Source organism: Ascaphus truei, chromosome 6 (assembly GCF_040206685.1).
Source record: "Ascaphus truei isolate aAscTru1 chromosome 6, aAscTru1.hap1, whole genome shotgun sequence".
NCBI lineage: Eukaryota > Metazoa > Chordata > Amphibia > Anura > Ascaphidae > Ascaphus > Ascaphus truei.
Genome location: NC_134488.1, coordinates 106,987,804 through 107,007,379, shown reverse-complemented (window position 1 = coordinate 107,007,379; position 19,576 = coordinate 106,987,804). Strand labels below are relative to the sequence as shown.

The 19,576-nt window shown below is 46.4% G+C and overlaps 1 protein-coding gene across 2 annotated transcripts; it reads right to left on the bottom strand.

Annotated features, from left to right (window-relative positions):
- Positions 1–1,857: 1,857 nt before the first annotated feature.
- LIN7B (lin-7 cell polarity scaffold B) lies at positions 1,858–16,028 on the bottom strand. Of its 2 annotated transcripts, XM_075605633.1 has the most exons (7): positions 15,846–16,012; positions 12,986–13,104; positions 11,888–11,959; positions 8,809–9,018; positions 7,515–7,678; positions 4,118–6,112; positions 1,858–2,700 (listed from the first exon to the last, which is right to left on the bottom strand). In XM_075605633.1, exons 1-6 carry the CDS (start codon positions 15,880–15,882, stop codon positions 6,091–6,093), a joined length of 624 nt encoding a protein of 207 aa, XP_075461748.1. In that variant the 5' UTR covers positions 15,883–16,012; the 3' UTR covers positions 1,858–2,700; positions 4,118–6,090. The 2 variants fall into 2 exon arrangements, with proteins under 2 accessions (XP_075461748.1, XP_075461749.1); XM_075605634.1 differs by lacking the exon at positions 11,888–11,959 and having other exon boundaries at positions 15,846–16,028.
- Positions 16,029–19,576: the final 3,548 nt, after the last annotated feature.

The following is a 19,576-nucleotide window of genomic DNA, read 5'->3' as shown; positions in this document are numbered from 1 at the left end:
TGTAGTTTGAGACAGTGTTTTTGTCCCCACTTTTGAAGATTGGGACAACTCTGGCAGTTTTCCAGGTCTTAGGGATATGGCCTGCAGACAGGATAGAGTTGACTATGGAAGTAATTGGTTTGGCAATGGCTGGGGCACCAAGTTTTAGGAACTTAGATTGTTGTAAGTCAGGTCCACATTGGCTGCTTAGTTTTAATTTGAGGAGCGCTTGTGTAATCTCTTCTTCGGATACTGGGACATATTGAAAATTCTCGGCAGTGTTGGGAGGGAGTTAGCTATAGGGGTAATCCCAGGATGAGATTCAGGTTTGTGGTTTGTGTTGCGTTTTGCTAAAAATTTAGTAGCACACCCCACAAAGTAGTCATTGAATGCATTTGCAATGTCAGTGGGGTTTGTCAGAGTAATATCCCCCTAATGTGATATTACTTGGTTGTTGATGGTTAGAAGGCTGGAATATGTTGTTGATAACTTTCCAGAAGTTAGCTGGGTTTGATGTATTCTGGAGATTGTCAGTAATATTGTGCTTTTGCATGTCTTGTTTGCGTTGTGCACATGTTCCGCAGGCATCTGTAGTGATTGAGATCCTTGATAGTGAGGGTGCTAGTTGGATATTGAGTGGAAGGGCATTCCAGAGGTCTGGGGCAGTCAGTGAAAATGGTTTAAGGCGGGAGAGGGCTTTAGATACAAAAGGGGTAGAGAGAAGAGCAGAGCAGAAGAGTCGGGATGGTGTATAGCGAGAAATAAGAGCTGAGATGTAAGGAGCAGCAGGAGAATGTAAAGCTTTAAAAGTGAGGAGGCGAATGGAGTGTGAGATACGGGATTTTATGGGATTTCAGCAGGGGAGACATTGAGACAGATTTTTGAAAGAGTAGAGTGATTCTGGCAGCAGCATTTAGGATTGTAGGGGAGACAGGTGAGAGGCAGGAAGGCCGGAAAACAGGTTACAATAGTAGAGATGGGAGAGAATGAGGGTCTGTGTCAGTTTTTGCAGTCGAACAACAGAGGAAAGGGCGTATCTTGGTAATATTGAGGACAGGTTTTTGCTACCTTTTGAATGTGAGAAGAGAATGTGAGAGGAGTCGAGTGTGACCCCTAGGCAGCGTGCTTGGGCTACTGGGTGAATGATAGTACTTCCAACAGTAATGTGAAAGGAGGTAGTAGGGCCAGGTTTAGGAGGAAGTATGAGGAGCTCTGTTTTTGCCATGTTAAGTTTAAGTCGGCGGAGGGCCATCCAGAATGATATAGCAGAGAGACATTCAGAAACTTTAGTCTGCACAGCAGTTGTAAGGTCATGGGTAGAAAGTAAATTTGTGTGTCATCAGCATAGAGGTGATATTTGAACCCAAGAGATGTGATTAGGTCACCTAGAGAGAGTGTGTAAAGAGAAAAAAGAGGAGGCATTGAATCCTGATATGTAAGTAGTCTAAATAAAATTCAAAGTAGAAGTACTCATGACTGAGAAACTGCACTAACACACAATGTAATTGTACAGAGCCACAATGAAGGTCTTTTGACATCAATGTTCATAGGGGTGGTATACAGTATGCATGGCATTTAGCCTTTCAAGAGATATATACACAACGCTGCCTGCAAAGTTTAGACTTGTATATTTGCACACGTGTAGTGGAAATCCATTCCTTGACGGGGTAAAAAATCTAAAAAAAAAGTTAGCTAATGTTGTCTTCATTTATTGTGCATGAGGGCTGGACAGTTAGGAAGAGACTTATCTAAATGAGGGATTTACTTTTCAGAAAGTGAGATCAGATTGAATACATACGGGGTAGATGCACCTATATGTCCAGGTGCATCCCGACCTTAAAAGACGCACTGCGGCACAGTGACTGGGAGACGAGCAGCTTTCATTACCACTGGTAATAGTTTATTAGGGGTAATGGACACTACAGCAGGATCCATTATTAGGGGACACAAGTGTTCTAGTCTGAATAATAACAAATCACCGCTTACATACAGAGGAACCTTTTTTACATTTCACCTTACTACCTGTTTTACTGATAACGTGATCTGCTGATAAATCCAGGGTTCCCTGCCCAAGCACTGGCCCCTCTGCTGATTAGGGGGCCTGCAACACACTGATGTGCAATGTGCTACAAACCGCCACTAAAGATGTTAAAAAGGCGAGAGTTAGGAGCACGCAGGAACCCTCGAATGAGAGCAAGGCATTTCTCCTGCGCATTTTACTGATGTAAAAGTCAGTACAAACACAAACAGCAAAGAACAGATATTTGGAAACCATGCGCATCTCTGAGACACCTTTACATGCGTCAAAATTCATTCAGTCTGTCACCACGGGCTTCTTTATCTGTACCATCTCCCAGGACCTGATACAATGAAGTGCCACTGAAACGCAGTAGGAGCCCTTCCATTTATAAACCATGATGGGCTGGGATAAATTACATGAACAGATCGTGGGATCTATGCTTCAGGCCCCAGAAACAGATTATTCGCCCCTGCATCAGCGGCTCATCTTGCAGGTGGCTCTTTAGAGCAATAGGAGGGAAGAGTTGACGCTACAGGACAATGAAATGCATCAAGTTCTGCGTTTGTAGCCATTATTCTCCCGTCTTTTCTGCATCAATAAAAACCAGCACGTTCTGAGCTGATCTGTAACTTTTCAACAGATCTGCATCTAATGAACAAGTTCCTTACATTTTAAGTGAACGCAAATGGGCAGAATAAGGCCTCGGTCCCGCTGCGCTCGTTGGCGTGGGCGGCAATGTAGCGAGTTCCCCACCAGCAGGGGAATCCTCGCGAGCCGGTCCCGGTCCCCACTGGCGGCACAGCTGACTACACGCTGTCGCGCGTCAGCCGCTGGAGACACCACAGAATGGTGTTTTCTAGCTTTGACGCGTGACGTGTGTGGCTGTGAGCCAATGGGGAGGGGAGGCTGCGGGAGGAGGAGAGGCTTCGGGGAGCGGGGAGGAGTGTGGAGTGAAAGCAGGTGAGTGCCTTTCTCTGTGTGTGTGTCTGCGTGCCTGTCTGTGTGTATATGTGTGTGCCCGAGTGCCTGCCTCTGTCTGTGTGTGTGTGTGTGTGTATGAGTGCCTGCCTGTGTGTGCGCGTGTGTGTGCGCGTGTGTGTGTGTATGAGTGCGTGAGTGCCTGCCTGTGTGTGTGTGTGTGTATGTATGGATGAGTGCCTGCGTGTGTGTTTTACTTACCGAAGCTCCAGCTCCAGCCCGAGTCCGTGGAGGGAGGGGGGGGGAGAGTAGCGGGTCCCTCCGCTCAAGCCACGCCCCCCCTCCCTGTCAAACCGCCCACCACCCGCCCACCTCCCGCTCCGGCTCCCGCTCCCTACAGACCGCATATCGTGGTCTGTGTATCTCAGCGCACCGCCTGTCAGCCTTAGGCTAAGGCCCCGCTCCCAGAGTCAGCGCACCCGCACTGCTGACAGGCGGTGCGCTGAGATACACAGACCGCGATATGCGGTCTGTAGGGAGCGGGAGCTGGAGCGGGAGGTGGGCGGGTGGTGGGCGGTTTGACAGGGAGGGGGGGCGTGGCTTGAGCGGAGGGACCCGCTACTCTCCCCCCCCCCTCCCTCCACTGACTCGGGCTGGAGCTGGAAAGTAAGTTTAAACACACACACGCAGGCACTCATTCATACACACACGCGCACACACACACACACACACACACACACACACACGCAGGCACTCATTCATATACACACACACACACACACACACACACGCGCGCACACACACACACACGCGCGCACACACACACACAGGCAGGCACTCACGCACTCGGGCACACACATACACACACAGACAGGCACGCACGCACTCAGACACACACACAGACAGGCACACACACAGAGAAAGGCACTCACCTGCTTTCACTCCACACTCCTCCCCGCTCCCCGAAGCCTCTCCTCCTCCCGAAGCCTCCCCTCCCCATTGGCTCACAGCCAAACACGTCACGCGTCGAAGCTAGGAAACACCATTCTGTGGTGTCTCCAGCGGCTGACGCGCGACAGCGTGTAGTCAGCTGTGCAGCCAGTGGGGACCGGGACCAGCTCGCGAGGATTCCCCTGCTGGTGGGGAACTCGCTACATTGCCGCCCGCGCCAACGAGCGCAGCGGGACCGAGGCCTAAGACATCTTCCACATACTGTACTTGCACATAACACTCATTTTACTGATCCGCTGTTAGACAGACATTACCAAAATCCCCCGCTGAGATCCCGCTAGTAATGTGATGATTTCCAATCACTTCCTACAATTCCAGCTAATAAGTTTATTTCATCTATTATTTACTCTTGACGCCTCTGCTTATTCTGTTTGTGAGTAGGAAACCCCTGGTTAGATCTTTTTGTACAAAAATGAAAAACAATGTTACCAAAATAATAACCCACACAATGTACAGATCATGGCACATACACAGACGGTGCAGCTTCCGACAGCCTCTTATTCTCCCTACTAGTATCTGTTATCACCACAATAATACATGTTATATGGACTGCGAAGGCAGGATATTAAAATCCTATTCTTTAAAACCACGTAGGGTTCAAAACAATGTAAAATAGGCTTTAAATATGTTTGTCCCTTCAGTACTGAAAACAGTCTATAGGCTACACCAAGGGGCCCCAACTCCAGTCCTCAAGCCCCTCCAACAGGTCAGGTTTTCAGGATATCCCTGCTTCAGCACAGGTGGCTCAATCAGTCCCTGCTTCAGCACAGGTGGCTCAGTCTTTGACTGAGCCTCTGATTGGAGAAATAGGGGAGATGATCCCTGAGCCGGTGCTCTAGATCAGGGGTGCGCAAACTGGGGGTCGCAAGAATTTTTTTTGGGGGGGGGGGGGCGCGGCTCTGCCCCCAATGCATTTCAATTAATGTCGGAGGATCGCATGAGGCCTCTGCAACTTCACTTACCTTGTCTTCGGCAACACGTCGTCATATGATACCGCGGGGTCACGTGACGTCACATTGGCATGACCCCGCTGCATCATTTGACGTCGAAGAGAAGGTATGGGGGGGGGGGGGGGGCGAGCAGGGAGGGAAGTAGGCAGGGGGGCGCAGCAGGGAGAGATTCCGCACCGCTGCTATAGATGAGGCAAAGGGAAAAGCAACATTGCGAGATTTGATCCATCATAGGTCTGTTCTATGTCAATCCAGGAGGTGTGTAATTATTCCATAGAAAAAAAACTTTAGCTGCGAGCCGTCTCTGAGAAGCGGATCAGTAATGCAGGTAGGGGGGAGGGGGACAGTCAGCTCCGAGAGACCCGCACGAGGCCGCTTCACCGACCCCACACAATCCCCCAAATCTCCTGCTGTCACACCCGGCAACAAATAGAATAATGGAAATAACTCACGGGCCCCGAGTGCCCTGATCGGATCACGGTATGAAGAAAACCAGTCCTGGTGAAAGCGGGCTTCATCAAAGAACTACCAGGACGGTACGAAATGCGTTAGAGTTTTCATGGAGTGATGTGTTTTTTTGTTGTTTAAATAAATAAATAAATTCTTTTAACGGATTATTATCCAGCTATATCTATACCGGATTGCACTGCACGCCTATTGCTCCTTTTTTTCTGAGCCTCTGATTGAGCCACCTCTGCTGAAGCTGGGATATCCTGAAAACCTGACCTGTTGGGGGGGGAACTTGAGGTCTGGAGCTGAGCACCCCTGGGATACATCATGATTATAGGACAATTAGTCCCTGTTCATTATGCTATAAAGCCACTTCTCTAAGTCAGAGAAGCTCTGAGCTCCATTCATTGATGGACAAGCAGCTTCACAGCATATTGAATAGGGACTAATGCCACCAGACTGCTCTGTGCAAATTTGCCAGCAGTAACGTCTCAATATAATTGGCAAGACATACATAAAGAATGCACTGTACAAAATCAGTCCCAGGCTAACTTGTGTACACAGGTCTGTGTACGTAAACCTGCTCGCACACATCAGCACACACACCAGGACACTCCTGTATAAACACAACTGGAATAAATACAGCTAGAATAAATACTGTACACAGATTTAGAGATGGGAATAATTGGAACAGTAAATACAAAGGGAGCTTCGAAAGGGACTGGAGCAGATGAGCCTTGTAGGGCAGACGGCCGAGACGGATTACCCCCGGGACTCAAGGGACCTACAAAAAAAAAGGAAAGAAAATGGAACAGCAAAAATAGTAATGAACATTAGTATTTACAAGCCAAGGAAAATGTAAATAAGGGGGGCATTAAAAAAAAACCTAACCTTTTTATACCTTTATTATTTGCACCTGCAAATGTACTCATTTTGACTCCACCCAAAGCATCTTATTTCCCCCATGCATTCCCGGCTAAGGATTGCGACTAGACATTAATGTCACACCGTGCCAGCCATGCCTTGTAATGGGGCAGTCTCCACGATCTTCCGATTGTGTGCGTAACATTCCTGCATATATTGCTTTTGATGGCTTCGTGTTCCCACGTGTGTATTATAGTCATTATGAATTTTTATATCATGTATAATAATGAAGACATTATAAATCAAAGTCTTTGTTTTTGCTCTTGTATCTGCTGCTTGCTCCGAAATGAGCAGAACTCTGGAGTATACAGGGAAAGTGATGCGCAGGGCATCCATTGCAGCCCGGCGACTCTAGAGATAGCTGCCGTTTACTGATGTTACCGCTGCTCTGTTATTGCTCTGGTATAATGAAGCCTTTCCATCTTCTCCCATTACAGCTCTATCTCTACACAATCCCACTAACTTCTTCCCCAACGCCAAGTCCTTCAAATAACCTTTTGTTTCCACTTACCCTTCCTTGTAGATTGTAAGCTTCTTGGGGCAGGGCCCTCCTTACATACTGCACCAATATATTATATTTTATTGTTTTCGTCCTTCAACCCTATTGTACTGCGCTCTGCAATATGTTAGCGGGTTATAAATGCATTTTAAATAATAATAATAATAATAATAGATGACTAGATGATACATGCAAAGCCATTTCTATGTCTGTTCATTTTGCAAATACAACTAAAAGGTGATGCACAAATGACATTACGATATGCTTTGGTTCTTAGAAAAAATAAGTAATAACTGGACGCTCCAACTGGTTTCTCAGGGCTGATCCTGTGTCTCGAGCATCATACACAGACATGCAAATGAGCATACCAGCTGTCCTTGAGGGAGCTGCTGGCTCTGTGCTTCCTTAATGCATCAGACTAAAGGTTTTTGGAAGATGTCTTAGAAAAGAGGGAGAGACTGCAAAAGGCCTGGGTAACACGTGTGTCATTGATGTATTCCTGGCTGTTTTTCCTTTCCTTTAAGGTACTCTGTAATTTTTTTGTTACCTACTCAAGTCACCTAACTGAATTGGCAAACATCTGCTTTTTAAAAGTCTCCCAAGGAACTAGTTGCACATCTACATAGTATGAGCTCACTTTATTCAGAGGATCTATGTGGCAAGGTAACAAGAAGGCAGCTCTTTGATATCTAAACACTTGCAGTGCTGTACTTTTGACTGCTGCAGACCATAAGGGTTTGCAGAGAGGGCTCCTCTCCCTTACGTGTAGCTGTTCTGCTGCTGCCGACGCCGGGCTGTCCTCATTTTCTCAAACCTGGCCTCCATCTCCTCCAAAACTTTGGGAGTGTAGCGCACGACCAGTTTCACCGTCCCCTGTGCTGCCTTCAGCAGCTCCACTGCTTTCTCATGCTGCTCTCCTTCCACACTCTGCAGAGGGAGAGGAACAAGAGGTGATCCCTGGATTAGGAAATAGGAGAAGCCTGGTAGTTATGACACAGGTTTCTGAACATGGGGGCACCAATACAACCCCCTGTGCACGCTGATCGTCTGCCAGTACCTTTATCCAGAGGAGGAGGGGGCACTTACATTTAGTAAAACACTTACTAATAGAGTTAACATTTTATCCAAGCTAGTACTGCGAGCAGGAAGGGAGGAGCGCTGATGAAACTAACATTATAAGGCTACAAGTGATGGAAAGAAGCTATTAGCCACCTATAGGAGCCTCTCTGATTGCAGTGGCAGGAATTGCTACTTGTAAGCGTGAGAGACAAATCACATGGCAGAGATGTAAATGGTGTGGGTTGCATTTCTCATGCCAGCAACATCAATGCACACTGGCAGCACATACTGTTTGGCAAAATGATGCCTGACACCCTGGGCTCCTTAGAGGTAATGAGGCCGTTTGGTTACTAGGCTGGGCCCAAGGGAGCAAAGAGATTCAGGAAGCATGGCCTTGTTTCTGCTGAAGGGCGCTACCCTGTCGTGATTCCATTCCTTTGCATCATGGGATTTGTAGCTCAGCTGTTTTGTCCCATGCTGATTGCTTGGAAGGGGGGGGGGAATATTTCGAACATTCCCATTACCCAGGAGGATTCACTACCAGCAACTTTCCTCCACAACCCCACATGTATTCTGTCTCTCCAGCCCTCATGTCAATGCATCCTGACACCCATAGTCCTTATTTGTAAACCAAAACGCAAATCGCATAGCTGCACATTCCCCGGTGTTAAATGCCTCAGAATTAAAATAGCAGCACCGTTAAATACCAAATCTATTTCTAACGTCATAGAAATGGAGCCACCTGTGGGATGAAGTCCTTGTGGGATATGTGTCAGTGCTCTGATCTGCAGGACACACACAAAGGGTCGAAGGCAAATAGGAAACAAATATTACCCAGGTACACAAGACACGGGGATATAACAAGGGATTTCAATAGCAGAAGATGAGTAGGGAAGGCTGTGATCAAACCCACAAGATGTTGGACGTTAAAACAACACTTCCGCCATTACTCCTTGGCAAAACAAAACTTAAACCTGACAGGTCCGGAAGTCACTTACCACTCCGTTGACAGACAGGAGCTGGTCCCCACGTTTGAGCCCCCCGTGGCGGTCTGCCACTCCCCCGGGAATGATCCGAGAGATGTAGATAGGAGAGTTCTGCTCCTTTCCACCCATGATGTTGAACCCTAGACCTTCATCTGTTTTGGGGAGCTCCACAACTCTTGGGTGGGCATGTCCTTCACTGGCTGCAAAAGCAGCAACAGTCGCCTAGAAGGTATATGGAATATCTAAGAAATGTGCCTTTAGAAGGAGAGGACATGCAAGCCATTGAGGGCCATATTTTAGCCATGAAGAATGCTCTCCAGGCAACTGAAACAGCTGTGTTTTTTAGATATGCTGTAAAACAATATGTATTTTGTATTTTTCTGCCCTCACAGGGTAACAAGTACTGATTTGTATTTTTCTTATATGAGCACACAGCGCTATAGGTGCCTATTAAGATACAAGGGCTACATCCTATTTCTGATGTTCTCTACATTTGAGGAACCCATTAATGCCGGAGTGCAACATGCACACAAGCGCTTGTTATCCATTTGTGGCAGGGGTGGGCAACTCCGGTCTTCAAGAGTCACCAACAGGACCCTTTTTCAGAATATCCCTGCATCAGCACAGGTGGCTCTTCGACTGAGCCACTGACAGAGCCACCTGTGCTGAAGCCGGGATATCCCTAATACCTGGCCTGTTGGTGACTCTTGAGAACCGGAGTTGGCTACCCCTGTATTCACATACATAATTATAATTTTCTAGCAAGCATTGTATATAGTAAACCTAAATATTTTTCAGGACTGCCTGTATCTCAATGGTTACAAACATGTCTGACAATAAAAGAAGTATGACTGATAACGTACAGCAGTTGGTTGCAACCTTTTAAGAACTGTGAAACACTTAAAAATGTACTACATGGAACCCATGACAATGTATCTATCCAGTGTACGTAAAAATACTGCTGGTTTGGAAGAGAGGCGTTACTTTATTTTAAAATATTTTATATACAATGTATAACACTGCAGAATAATATATATTTTGAAAACATTCAATTATGAAATGAAAAACTATGGTACAAAAATAACATTTGTCTCAAAGAACAACATATGCACCATTACCAAATTTGGTCTCAGGGAACACATGGGTTCCATTGAACACAGGTTGAAAAACACTGACTTATAAGTTTTGTTGATATTCAATTAAATAAAAGTGAATCATATCATGCATAAATATTCCAGTGTTTGAATTTCATATCTGCAATGGGCATATAAATATTATATATATATATATAGAGGTATCAGTACCGTGTTAGCCGAGCTTCAATATTCAAAAAATAAATAGATGATACCGTTCTGTGGCTAACGAAATGCTTTTATTTGTGCGAGCTTTCGAGATACACTGATCTCTTCTTCCGGCGATGTTACAATGAATGAAGCAAGGATTACTTAAAAACAGTGTCTCTTGGAATGTTATCTGTGCTGGTCCTTCCCCCGGTGTGGATGTGTTTTATGGCTAGAAGTGTCAAAGGGTTACTGAAAGCAAGTGAAGAAAGAGTGTGTATGTGTGTCAGTGTGAATAAAAATGAATGGAGAGCCCACAGTATAAACAGTGCTCTACACAAGGTGTGTGTGGAGTGAGAGGGGATATAAATGATGTGGGTGGGTGTGGAAATGTGAGAGTCAAACTCTCACATTTCCACACCCACCCACATCATTTATATCCCCTCTCACTCCACACACACCTTGTGTAGAGCACTGTTTATACTGTGGGCTCTCCATTCATTTTTATTCACACTGACACACATACACACTCTTTCTTCACTTGCTTTCAGTAACCCTTTGACACTTCTAGCCATAAAACACATCCACACCGGGGGAAGGACCAGCACAGATAACATTCCAAGAGACACTGTTTTCAAGTTATCCTTGCTTCATTCATTGTAACATCGCCGGAAGAAGAGATCAGTGTATCTCGAAAGCTCGCACAAATAAAAGCATTTCGTTAGCCACAGAACGGTATCATCTATTTATTTTTTGATTATTATATATATATATATATATATACACATATAAATGACAAGTTCTCCCCGGCCATAAATATGGATCAGGAGATGTGCCTGTTTATTGAAGTGCAATATTCCCCAGCACGTGCTGTAATAAAACAAATATCTTATATTTACTGTGTATAGCAACTTTAAAAATTTTTTTTTTAAAAATAAGAGATCCTGGACATAACACCCGAGTCACCCCAAAGATGTCTCCCTAAGAGAGACTACCCAATATGCCTTCACTGCCCCTGTTCACTAAGCCAGCGTGGATGGGGTTAACAGCATGAGGAAAAGAGAGGCTTCAAAGACCCCCTGGAGCTTATCAGTCCGTCCCCCTGCATGTCTGCTGTGAGGTCCAGTACTGTTCTATGCTGCTGTTTCCTTCTACTAAAGAATCTCTGGCACATAACACCCGAGTCACCCCAATGGCGTTAGCCGAAAGGCAGCCAAAGGGTGTCACTGTTTGGTAATGTTACAGCTATTCTATTGCTTCTGAAACTCACCAGCCCTCTCATCCCCTGTACCCAATGTTTCAACCTACCCTGCAAGGCCTCTTCTAACACATTACAGGCCTATCCTACCTCTTCTAACACCATTGTAGTCCTGTCTGTAAATGTTACTTATGCCCATAATCATATCGCTAACTTTCCATGAAATGTCTGTAAACTGAATGTGTATAACCTTTGTTCATTTAATGCAACCATTTATTATTATAACTCTGGCTTTGCCTGTCTGTCTCTTGTGTAACAAAATCATTGTATTTAATTATAGCTGTTCTCAAACTGACAGCAAAGTATTGCGATGCGGCGATGCCCCTTTAAGTGGGGGCCTGTATTTACTTCAAAAATAAATGAGGATGATGATGATGATATTATTCCACGGCTCTTTCCAGTGATACTTTACTGCATTTCCTACAGCCACCCGCGGCAACACATCATGAGAAACGCGCCTGGTTTCTGAGGGACTTCGGTGCTCATACAGAAAGATTTTTGCAAAGAAAGCGCTTTAGAAATAAATTTCACCTGAACTTTAATATTTATTTACCTTGGCTGTGGCATGAGCCCTTATTTCTGCACTGCCTGTGATATCCAGAGTGTCATATAGCTGCTCGTAGACCTATAACACAAACAGCATGCCCGGAGATTTACCAGAGACAGAGTTAGAGCATGAGAGTCTGTATACAGAGACTAAAGGAAAGCGAACTGACCCAATACGTGCGGCCACACATAAATTACCGGATTTAGTCACACGGCACCACTATAAGACTTAAAACTTCTTCTTTCCAGAGCAATAGGTTCATATAAAAAGGGCTGCGTCTAGGCTGAATGTAAAGCTGCGTCTAGGCTGAATGCGTGTGCATGCTCTCGTGATGTCTCGGGCTGATGAAGCTGGGGAGATTGACATAACTTCATCACACAGCGCTCAAGCGTGCACGCGCGTGCGCTCTCAACCTGGACGCGGCCTAATGATATTTTACGTAGCCTTTGACCTATGAAGTTATCCATAATACATTATAGCGACTACATTCAATTCAGTAATAGTCTGTCATTTAATGTAAAGCAAATGTGATGTGCTAGAAAGGTAGTTACATTAATTGTATGTTTTGTGGGGGGGGAAATGATGAAATATTGACTTTTGAGACATAAACAATTGCTTAATAACTTGCTCCCATAGCGGTGACTGGACTCAGTGCAGCATTTTATCACTCCTGACCAAACCCTATTTTGAATCCTGATGAAGGTCTCAGTCTGGGATCGTTACGTGGATTCTGCCAATATGTACGTTTTTTCGCAATGTGATTGGTTTGTGTTTGCTTTCCCTTCCTTATAGATTGTGTATACAGCCAGCTACAAACACACAATCTTAACCACCCATCTGTTTTATGTAGCACGGTTTGGGGGCTATTTTTGTCCTTGGCCTTAGCCCTTTTCATGGTGTAGCTCAGTGTGCAGGGATATATTTCTTCCAGACCTGAAGCAAAAGCAGTGTATATATTATAGCTCCTTGGTAATACTGGTGATCCTGCTTCGGGCCGTTTCGGACTTAAATTTGCCAAGCTTGTACGGATTTTACCAAACCAATATTTCATAATAAACCGCTCTATTAACGGCGTGGTCTAGACAGATGATTGGAGAGACTGACCTCACGTATGGCCGAGCAGAACTTGCTTTGCAGGACACGCTGCAGGGCTTGTAGTTTCTGTGGCGGGACCTCCCCACTCCGCTGCAGTCTCTCCAGCAGCTCGATGGCACGGCACACATCTAGAAACAGCGGCCACACCAAGTTAGCACTGACCTGTGCCACTCGTTTCTCTCCTTCCAGGGTGGATTTCAGGGCTCACACGTGGAGCTGTGATGCCTTGAGCCTCATTTAACCCAATGAACTCAGCAGAGGTCAGCATTGTAGTGCTTATTAATGTGTTGAAAGTCCTCGCTGTACATATTATAGGTTGGTTATATCAGAGCAGAAAGGTCCTCAAGACCATGAGCAGCTAGGAGTTGTTAGCCATGCAGAGGGCGTGTTTGGAACCGGGGTGGTGGGAAACTCTAGCCCTCAAGGGTCACCAACAGGTTAGCTTTACAGGATATCCCTGCTTCAGCACATCACACCATTATTCATTGTTCACTTATAAATTCTGCACTGGAGGTTATCATCATAACTATCACTCTAGTATATGTGGACAGCACTATTAGAAGCATCAGTATGTTATTTTATATATACTCCCTATATCGGAGGGCCTTTAACACGTTTCTTTCTGGTTAACCGTTTGAGTGCCTGAGGGGTCGCTGTACCGAGTGCCACAGGCCCCTCTGGCTCAGTGCGGTTATGGGACCACGGTAGCCATTTTCCAAATTATTTTCTAAAACAAATTCATTGTCTATAAATAGAAAGTGGAATAGAGGACTTGGAAATTAAAAAAAAGTAGTGATAATCCTTACCCTCCTTCCCTGTACTATCACACTTTGACCACTGCAAAAAAATACGTGCAAAGCACCTTAGTATTAGCAGTTGGGACGCAGGATAAAAATACCTTGTATCATCAGCCTACTACCAAAACCAACGTGGCACATTGGCATTATAAATCACATGAGTTCTTTTATCTTAGGGGTTAATGTTCGTCCTCTAGAGCAGTGTTTCTCCACCAGTGCGACACTTCCCACTGGTGGGACGCAAAGGTCGTCAAGGTGGGACGCAGAGGTGGATTGGCTTATCGGGCCAGCAGCAGCGGTTGGCGACTACCCATGCAGTAGCAGCCCCGGCGGTCACCGCAACCCTCTCCCTCCTCCTGTCAGCACCAGAAGTTGGGTCCAACTTCCGTCCAACCAGAGGAGGGAGCTGTGGAGTCCCCGGACCGAATCAGCACTGAGGACACCTCTTCACCCAAAGATAAGATTGTTTTTTTTTTAGGGGGGGGGGGTTAAGAGGGAGTGAGAGGTGAAGGATTGAGGGGAAGATAAAGGGGAGACTACATGGGGGGAAGAGAATGGAGGAGTGTAAGGCTAAGTCCCCGCTAGCGCTGAGCGGGCGGCGCTTGTGATGGGGACTTACATATATAGATATATGTAAGTCCCCGCTCACGCAGTGTGCGCGGCGCTCGTGCGCAGGCACACACGCGATCGGCGCTTAGGTAAACAAAAAAACTATACTTACCTGCGCGCTCAACTACCCGCAATGCCCCCCCTCCCTCCCCCGCGCACGCGTACAAGCAGGACACCTGGCACTCATGCTCTCCAAGCATGAGCGCGCTCAGCGCCAGCGGGGACTCAGCCTAAGGGGGAAAGAGAGAGAAGGGGGTAAAAGATGGGGGAAGGGCACAAAGAGTGGATTGTAGGAGGGGTTGGAAAGAGAGAGTGGGGTGGGTGAAAAGGAGGGGAGGAAGAGAGAGAGGGAGGGTTTAAAGGGAGAGGAAGAGAGAGAGAGGGAGGGTTTAAAGGGAGCTTGATGGCGGTAATGTCCTTAAAAAATTGTAACCTTTCAAAATACACTCCTTGGTAACAGTACAGGTAGTCCTCGCTATCCAACGTTTCACTTTACAACGAATGGCATATCCAACGCTTTACAATGCAAACCTAAGGGCTGTTTTTAGACGCCGGAATGCGTTATCCAACGCTCACCGCCACTGATTAACATGGGACTCACTTTACAACGGTTTCACTATCCAACGCTACTTCCAGAACGGATTCCGTTGGATAACCGAGGACTGCCTGTAGGGTTTTGTTTTTATCATGGTGGGACCAGGTTTTTTTTTTTGTTTGTTTGTTTTTTACAAGAGGACGTAAGATGCAAAAGGTTGAGAACCGCTGCTCTGGAGAACGTTTTTGCTGAACCCTTCCCCTTGCCTGTGATCTCTGCTAGCACCTTTGCTGCTGTTCTCTAAGGTTGCAGCCATTTCTGCAGGGAAAAGGGATGCCCTGCGATTAAGCAACATGTATTTCCCAGCTCCTGGGAAGGACGCGAGGGGAAAGGCAGAAACGTGACAGGGAGAAACAACACGTTTAAACAGTCCTCGGTGATGCACTAGAGGTGCCAAAGGGTTAATGACCCACCACTGCAAATAAATGCCATTGAGATGCTAAAAAAAAAACAACCAAGAATGCAACAAGAAAGTGGCGTGAGGTGAAGGAAAACCAAATGATGCAGAAAGGATCCTGTAACAGGAACATTGAGAATGGATATGAGGGGCAGAGCTGAAAGCTGACATATGCGGAGGCATACAGGAAGAATCTAAAGGCAGAGAGTGTGCAGCACACAGGGGGCAGGTTAGCAAAGAGAATAGTAGGAAGCCATGGCTGGGTTGTGATCAGAGGGCAAGTAGGGAGATGCAAGGCAATGCTGCAAATCCCTCTCACTACCCGGAATCCGGAATTGCTGTTTTAGGTGCACTTGGAAAAGAACCCCCCAACCACCCCCCAGCTAAGCCATTCATCTCTCCCCCCCCCCCCCCCCTCCCTCTATCTGGCTACATGCGATACCTGAGCCCCTGCAATGCAATGTCCCTTACCTCTTTCCAGACCCAGGGGCTCAGACAGAGCTGCCATCTTAACTCCAGCAGTCACATGCCCAGGAGTTCCCCACTCTGGAGGAGGGGGCGGGACTGGGCAGCTCAACCCACACTCCACCGGAGATGCAGTGTGTATCCAGGCAGCGCCTTGACACCCTCCTTCACACACTCACCAGAGATGCAGTGTGTATCCAGGCAGCGCCTTGTCACCCTCCTTCACACACTCACCAGAGATGCAGAGATGCAGTGTGTATCCAGGCAGCGCCTTGTCAGCCTCCTTCACACACTCACCAGAGATGCAGTGTGTATCCAGGCAGCGCCTTGTCACCCTCCTTCACACACTCACCAGAGATGCAGAGATGCAGTGTGCATCCAGGCAGCGCCTTGTCACCCTCCTTCACACACTCACCAGAGATGCAGAGATGCAGTGTGCATCCAGGCAGCGCCTTGTCACCCTCCTTCACACACTCACCAGAGATGCAGAGATGCAGTGTGCATCCAGGCAGCGCCTTGTCACCCTCCTTCACACACTCAGATGCAGAGATGCAGAGTGCATCCAGGCAGCGCCTTGTCACCCTCCTTCACACACTAACCAGAGATGCAGTGTGCATCCAGGCAGCGCCTTGTCACCCCCCTTCACACACTCACCAGAGATGCAGTGTGCATCCAGGCAGCGCCTTGTCACCCTCCTTCACACACTCACCAGAGATGCAGTGTGCATCCAGGCAGCGCCTTGTCACCCTCCTTCACACACTCACCAGAGATGCAGAGATGCAGTGTGCATCCAGGCAGCGCCTTGTCACCCTCCTTCACACACTCACCAGAGATGCAGTGTGCATCCAGGCAGCGCCTTGTCACCCTCCTTCACACACTCACCAGAGATGCAGTGTGCATCCAGGCAGCGCCTTGTCATCCTCCTTCACACACTCGCGCTCTGTCATAATGATATCCCAGCCATCACAATGTATCATACTGCCTAGTTTTCTTTTTCTTTTTTTAATGCAATCAGTCATTTAAACACAGCAGCAGCAGCAGCAACAGCAGCAGCAGCAGCAGCAACAGCAGCAACAGCAGCAGCAGCAGCAGCAGCAGCAGCAATAATTCACATTAAGCTAGTTTTGTCTATAGCATTTGACATTAACCATTCAATAAGTGCTTGCAATGTGTATACCAATGGCTAGTACACGGGTAACCTTGAGATCATGCCATTGCCAAACTTTACTGGAACCTCTGTCTCAGAAGAGGGGAGTTATCCATCTTCAGACTGCGTTGACTTCTGGTCCATAGGTCTTGACTGGTCTTTTTGGCTGGGTCTTGTGGGGACCTCTGCCACTGAAGGGGTATTCATAAGTAACAGGGTATGTCTATTAGGCCTGTCTTTCCCCCTGTTATGCAAGTTCCTGCTAGCTGCAGGCTGTGACAGGTTAATTCTGTGGGCTTGTGACCCCCCCCCCCTATAAGCTCTCTGATGGACAGAAGTAAGGTGGTGACTCATGGCCTGTGTAAGCCTATCAAGGATAGGTATAGACCAAAAGCCTGCTCCTTCTGTTCCTGATGAGGGGCCGTGCCAAATTTAGTCAGTCCTGGTCTGGAGCAGGAAGAGACCAGTAGAGCTGTGAGTCTCTCCCATCAGGGATGAGCTTGCTCACCCGCAGCCCTTGGGGGTGGGGGAACATCTGATTGAAACCCAGCAGATGCCCTGTACTATCTGGGGCAGGCATCATCCAGAGGAGTGGAGCCCCTGAAACCCTGCACCGCTGTATGTGGAACATCTGCAGTGATTGACAGAAATAAAGACCCTTGTTCATCATACTCCTGTCTAAGTGTCAGTCCCTGGGCAGGAGGCAAGAAGCATGTAATTGTGGGGACTGATCTCCGAACACCCTGGAGTCCACTACGGCTGGAGGCACTAAACACCCTAAGAAGAAGCTCAGAGAAAGAACCTAAGCCTGTCCTGATCTCCATACCACCGCAGATCAGCTCAGCTCTCCTGACCCCAACAGGTACTCACACCACACCCTAGGTCAGGGGTGAGAAAACTTTTTATGCCTAGCCCCCTTTTCATCCATGAAATTTCTCCGGCCCCCCTGCCTGATGTAACCAAAATCACATGAAAAAAAAACCTTTATTAAACGGTATACAATGTAAATACAAATATGTCTAAATACTTGCATATTTCAACAGCTTACGCTTGCAAAATTAGGCTGCGTCCACGCTGCCGCTGACAGCGGTGACATCACCAACTTTCCAAGCATGAGCACAGGGTGTCCTGCATAATTTTGCAACCACGAGCGGGGGGCATGGATCGGGGTTATTTCTGTCTGTGTGCGCGCATTGACTGCTGCTGAGCGTGCTACAAAGTCCATTTTGTTTGTCTCCCCAAGCGCCTAGCTTGGGAGAGCATACGTGCACAAAGGCAATCCTTTTGGGGGGGCATTCATCCACCTCTTTGCTACCTCCCTCCCCTCCCTTTTTTTCCCCTTCCCCTCCATTTTTTCCTTCTCCTTTTTATTCTCCCTGCTCTTTGGCTTGCTGTTCCGTGTCAGCCACACTCCTACCTACAGTATTATGTATAATTTTTTATCTGTTTTCAATGTTGTGTAATTAATTTTTATTAATATATTCACCCATTCTGCATTTGAGATATTGTAATTTCTGCATTATAGGAAGTTTAGATTGATCAGATATAGTGAACAGTGAGACAGAAGTAGGATGACACCATTTTTTATTACTTATTGATACATTGTAGCACCCGTGTTATATTAGTGTGAGTAGAACTTGTGGACTAGTCCACTATATAACTACAGTATATACACCCTTGAGCAGGTTGATGGGGACCACTAGTTTTTCTATGAAGATCCTAAGAATTAGAATTCTATATGCCAGACTGGTTCATATATTAAATCAAGATGCCACCCGTCAAACCTTCTTTATTGGGAGCAAACGTGGATAAATGAAAATTCTGCATAGATAGGATTTCAAAACTTTTCCCATGGCCATATACTTTATACATTTTTCTTAATTATTTTATTCAGATGAAAAAAGCCATATATTGTTAACCGATTGCTTGGATGCCCAACCAAATCTTTTTCTGCTAGTGTTCCAAAAAGAAACCGTGTATTATAGCAGGGGCGTGCAAACTTATTTTGCTGCCCCCCCCTCCTCTCAGCTTGCACACCGCTGCATTATAGTGCGATACATGGTTCCACAAATTGGTAACTTGTCTATTGGTCTTGGGTAAAATATTTCTGATGTAGAATGAAGCCTTTCCATCTTCACACCTCTGCGCTCTCTACACAATCCCATTTACTTCCCTCCTCTCCCCCTCAAACACCAACTCCCTCAAATAACAAGCTATCCAAAACACACCACCCTGTATTAGTTCCACTTACCCTTCCATATAAATTGGAAGCTACTTGCCCCATGTGCCAATGTTGTTTTTTTTTCCAATTGTTGAGTCTTCCGAACCTATTGTACTACCCTACTGCAAGATATGTTGGCCTGTTATGAATAAATGATAATCCAATAGGCAAATCTAACTCCAAGGATTTTATATCTTTCTGATTCAATGACTACATATTTATACTCAACAGTTGGGAACATCAGGGGGATGCCATAATTACAGGGGAATCAATTTGGCAATACTTGAATACATTTATATTTCAAATTTCATTGAGTAAAGTATATTACACACAACTAGCTTTGCCGTAACATATTCCACAAGATACACA

Coding starts and splice junctions, on each gene's coding strand:
- LIN7B (XM_075605633.1), bottom strand. CDS start 15,882: ATGGCAGCTCTGTCTGAGCCCCTGGGTCTGGAAAGAG. Junction 13,105..15,845: donor GCCCCTGGGTCTGGAAAGAG/GTAAGGGACATT, acceptor CGCTGTTTCTAG/ATGTGTGCCGTGCCATCGAG. Junction 11,960..12,985: donor TCTGCTCGGCCATACGTGAG/GTCAGTCTCTCC, acceptor TTTGTGTTATAG/GTCTACGAGCAGCTATATGA.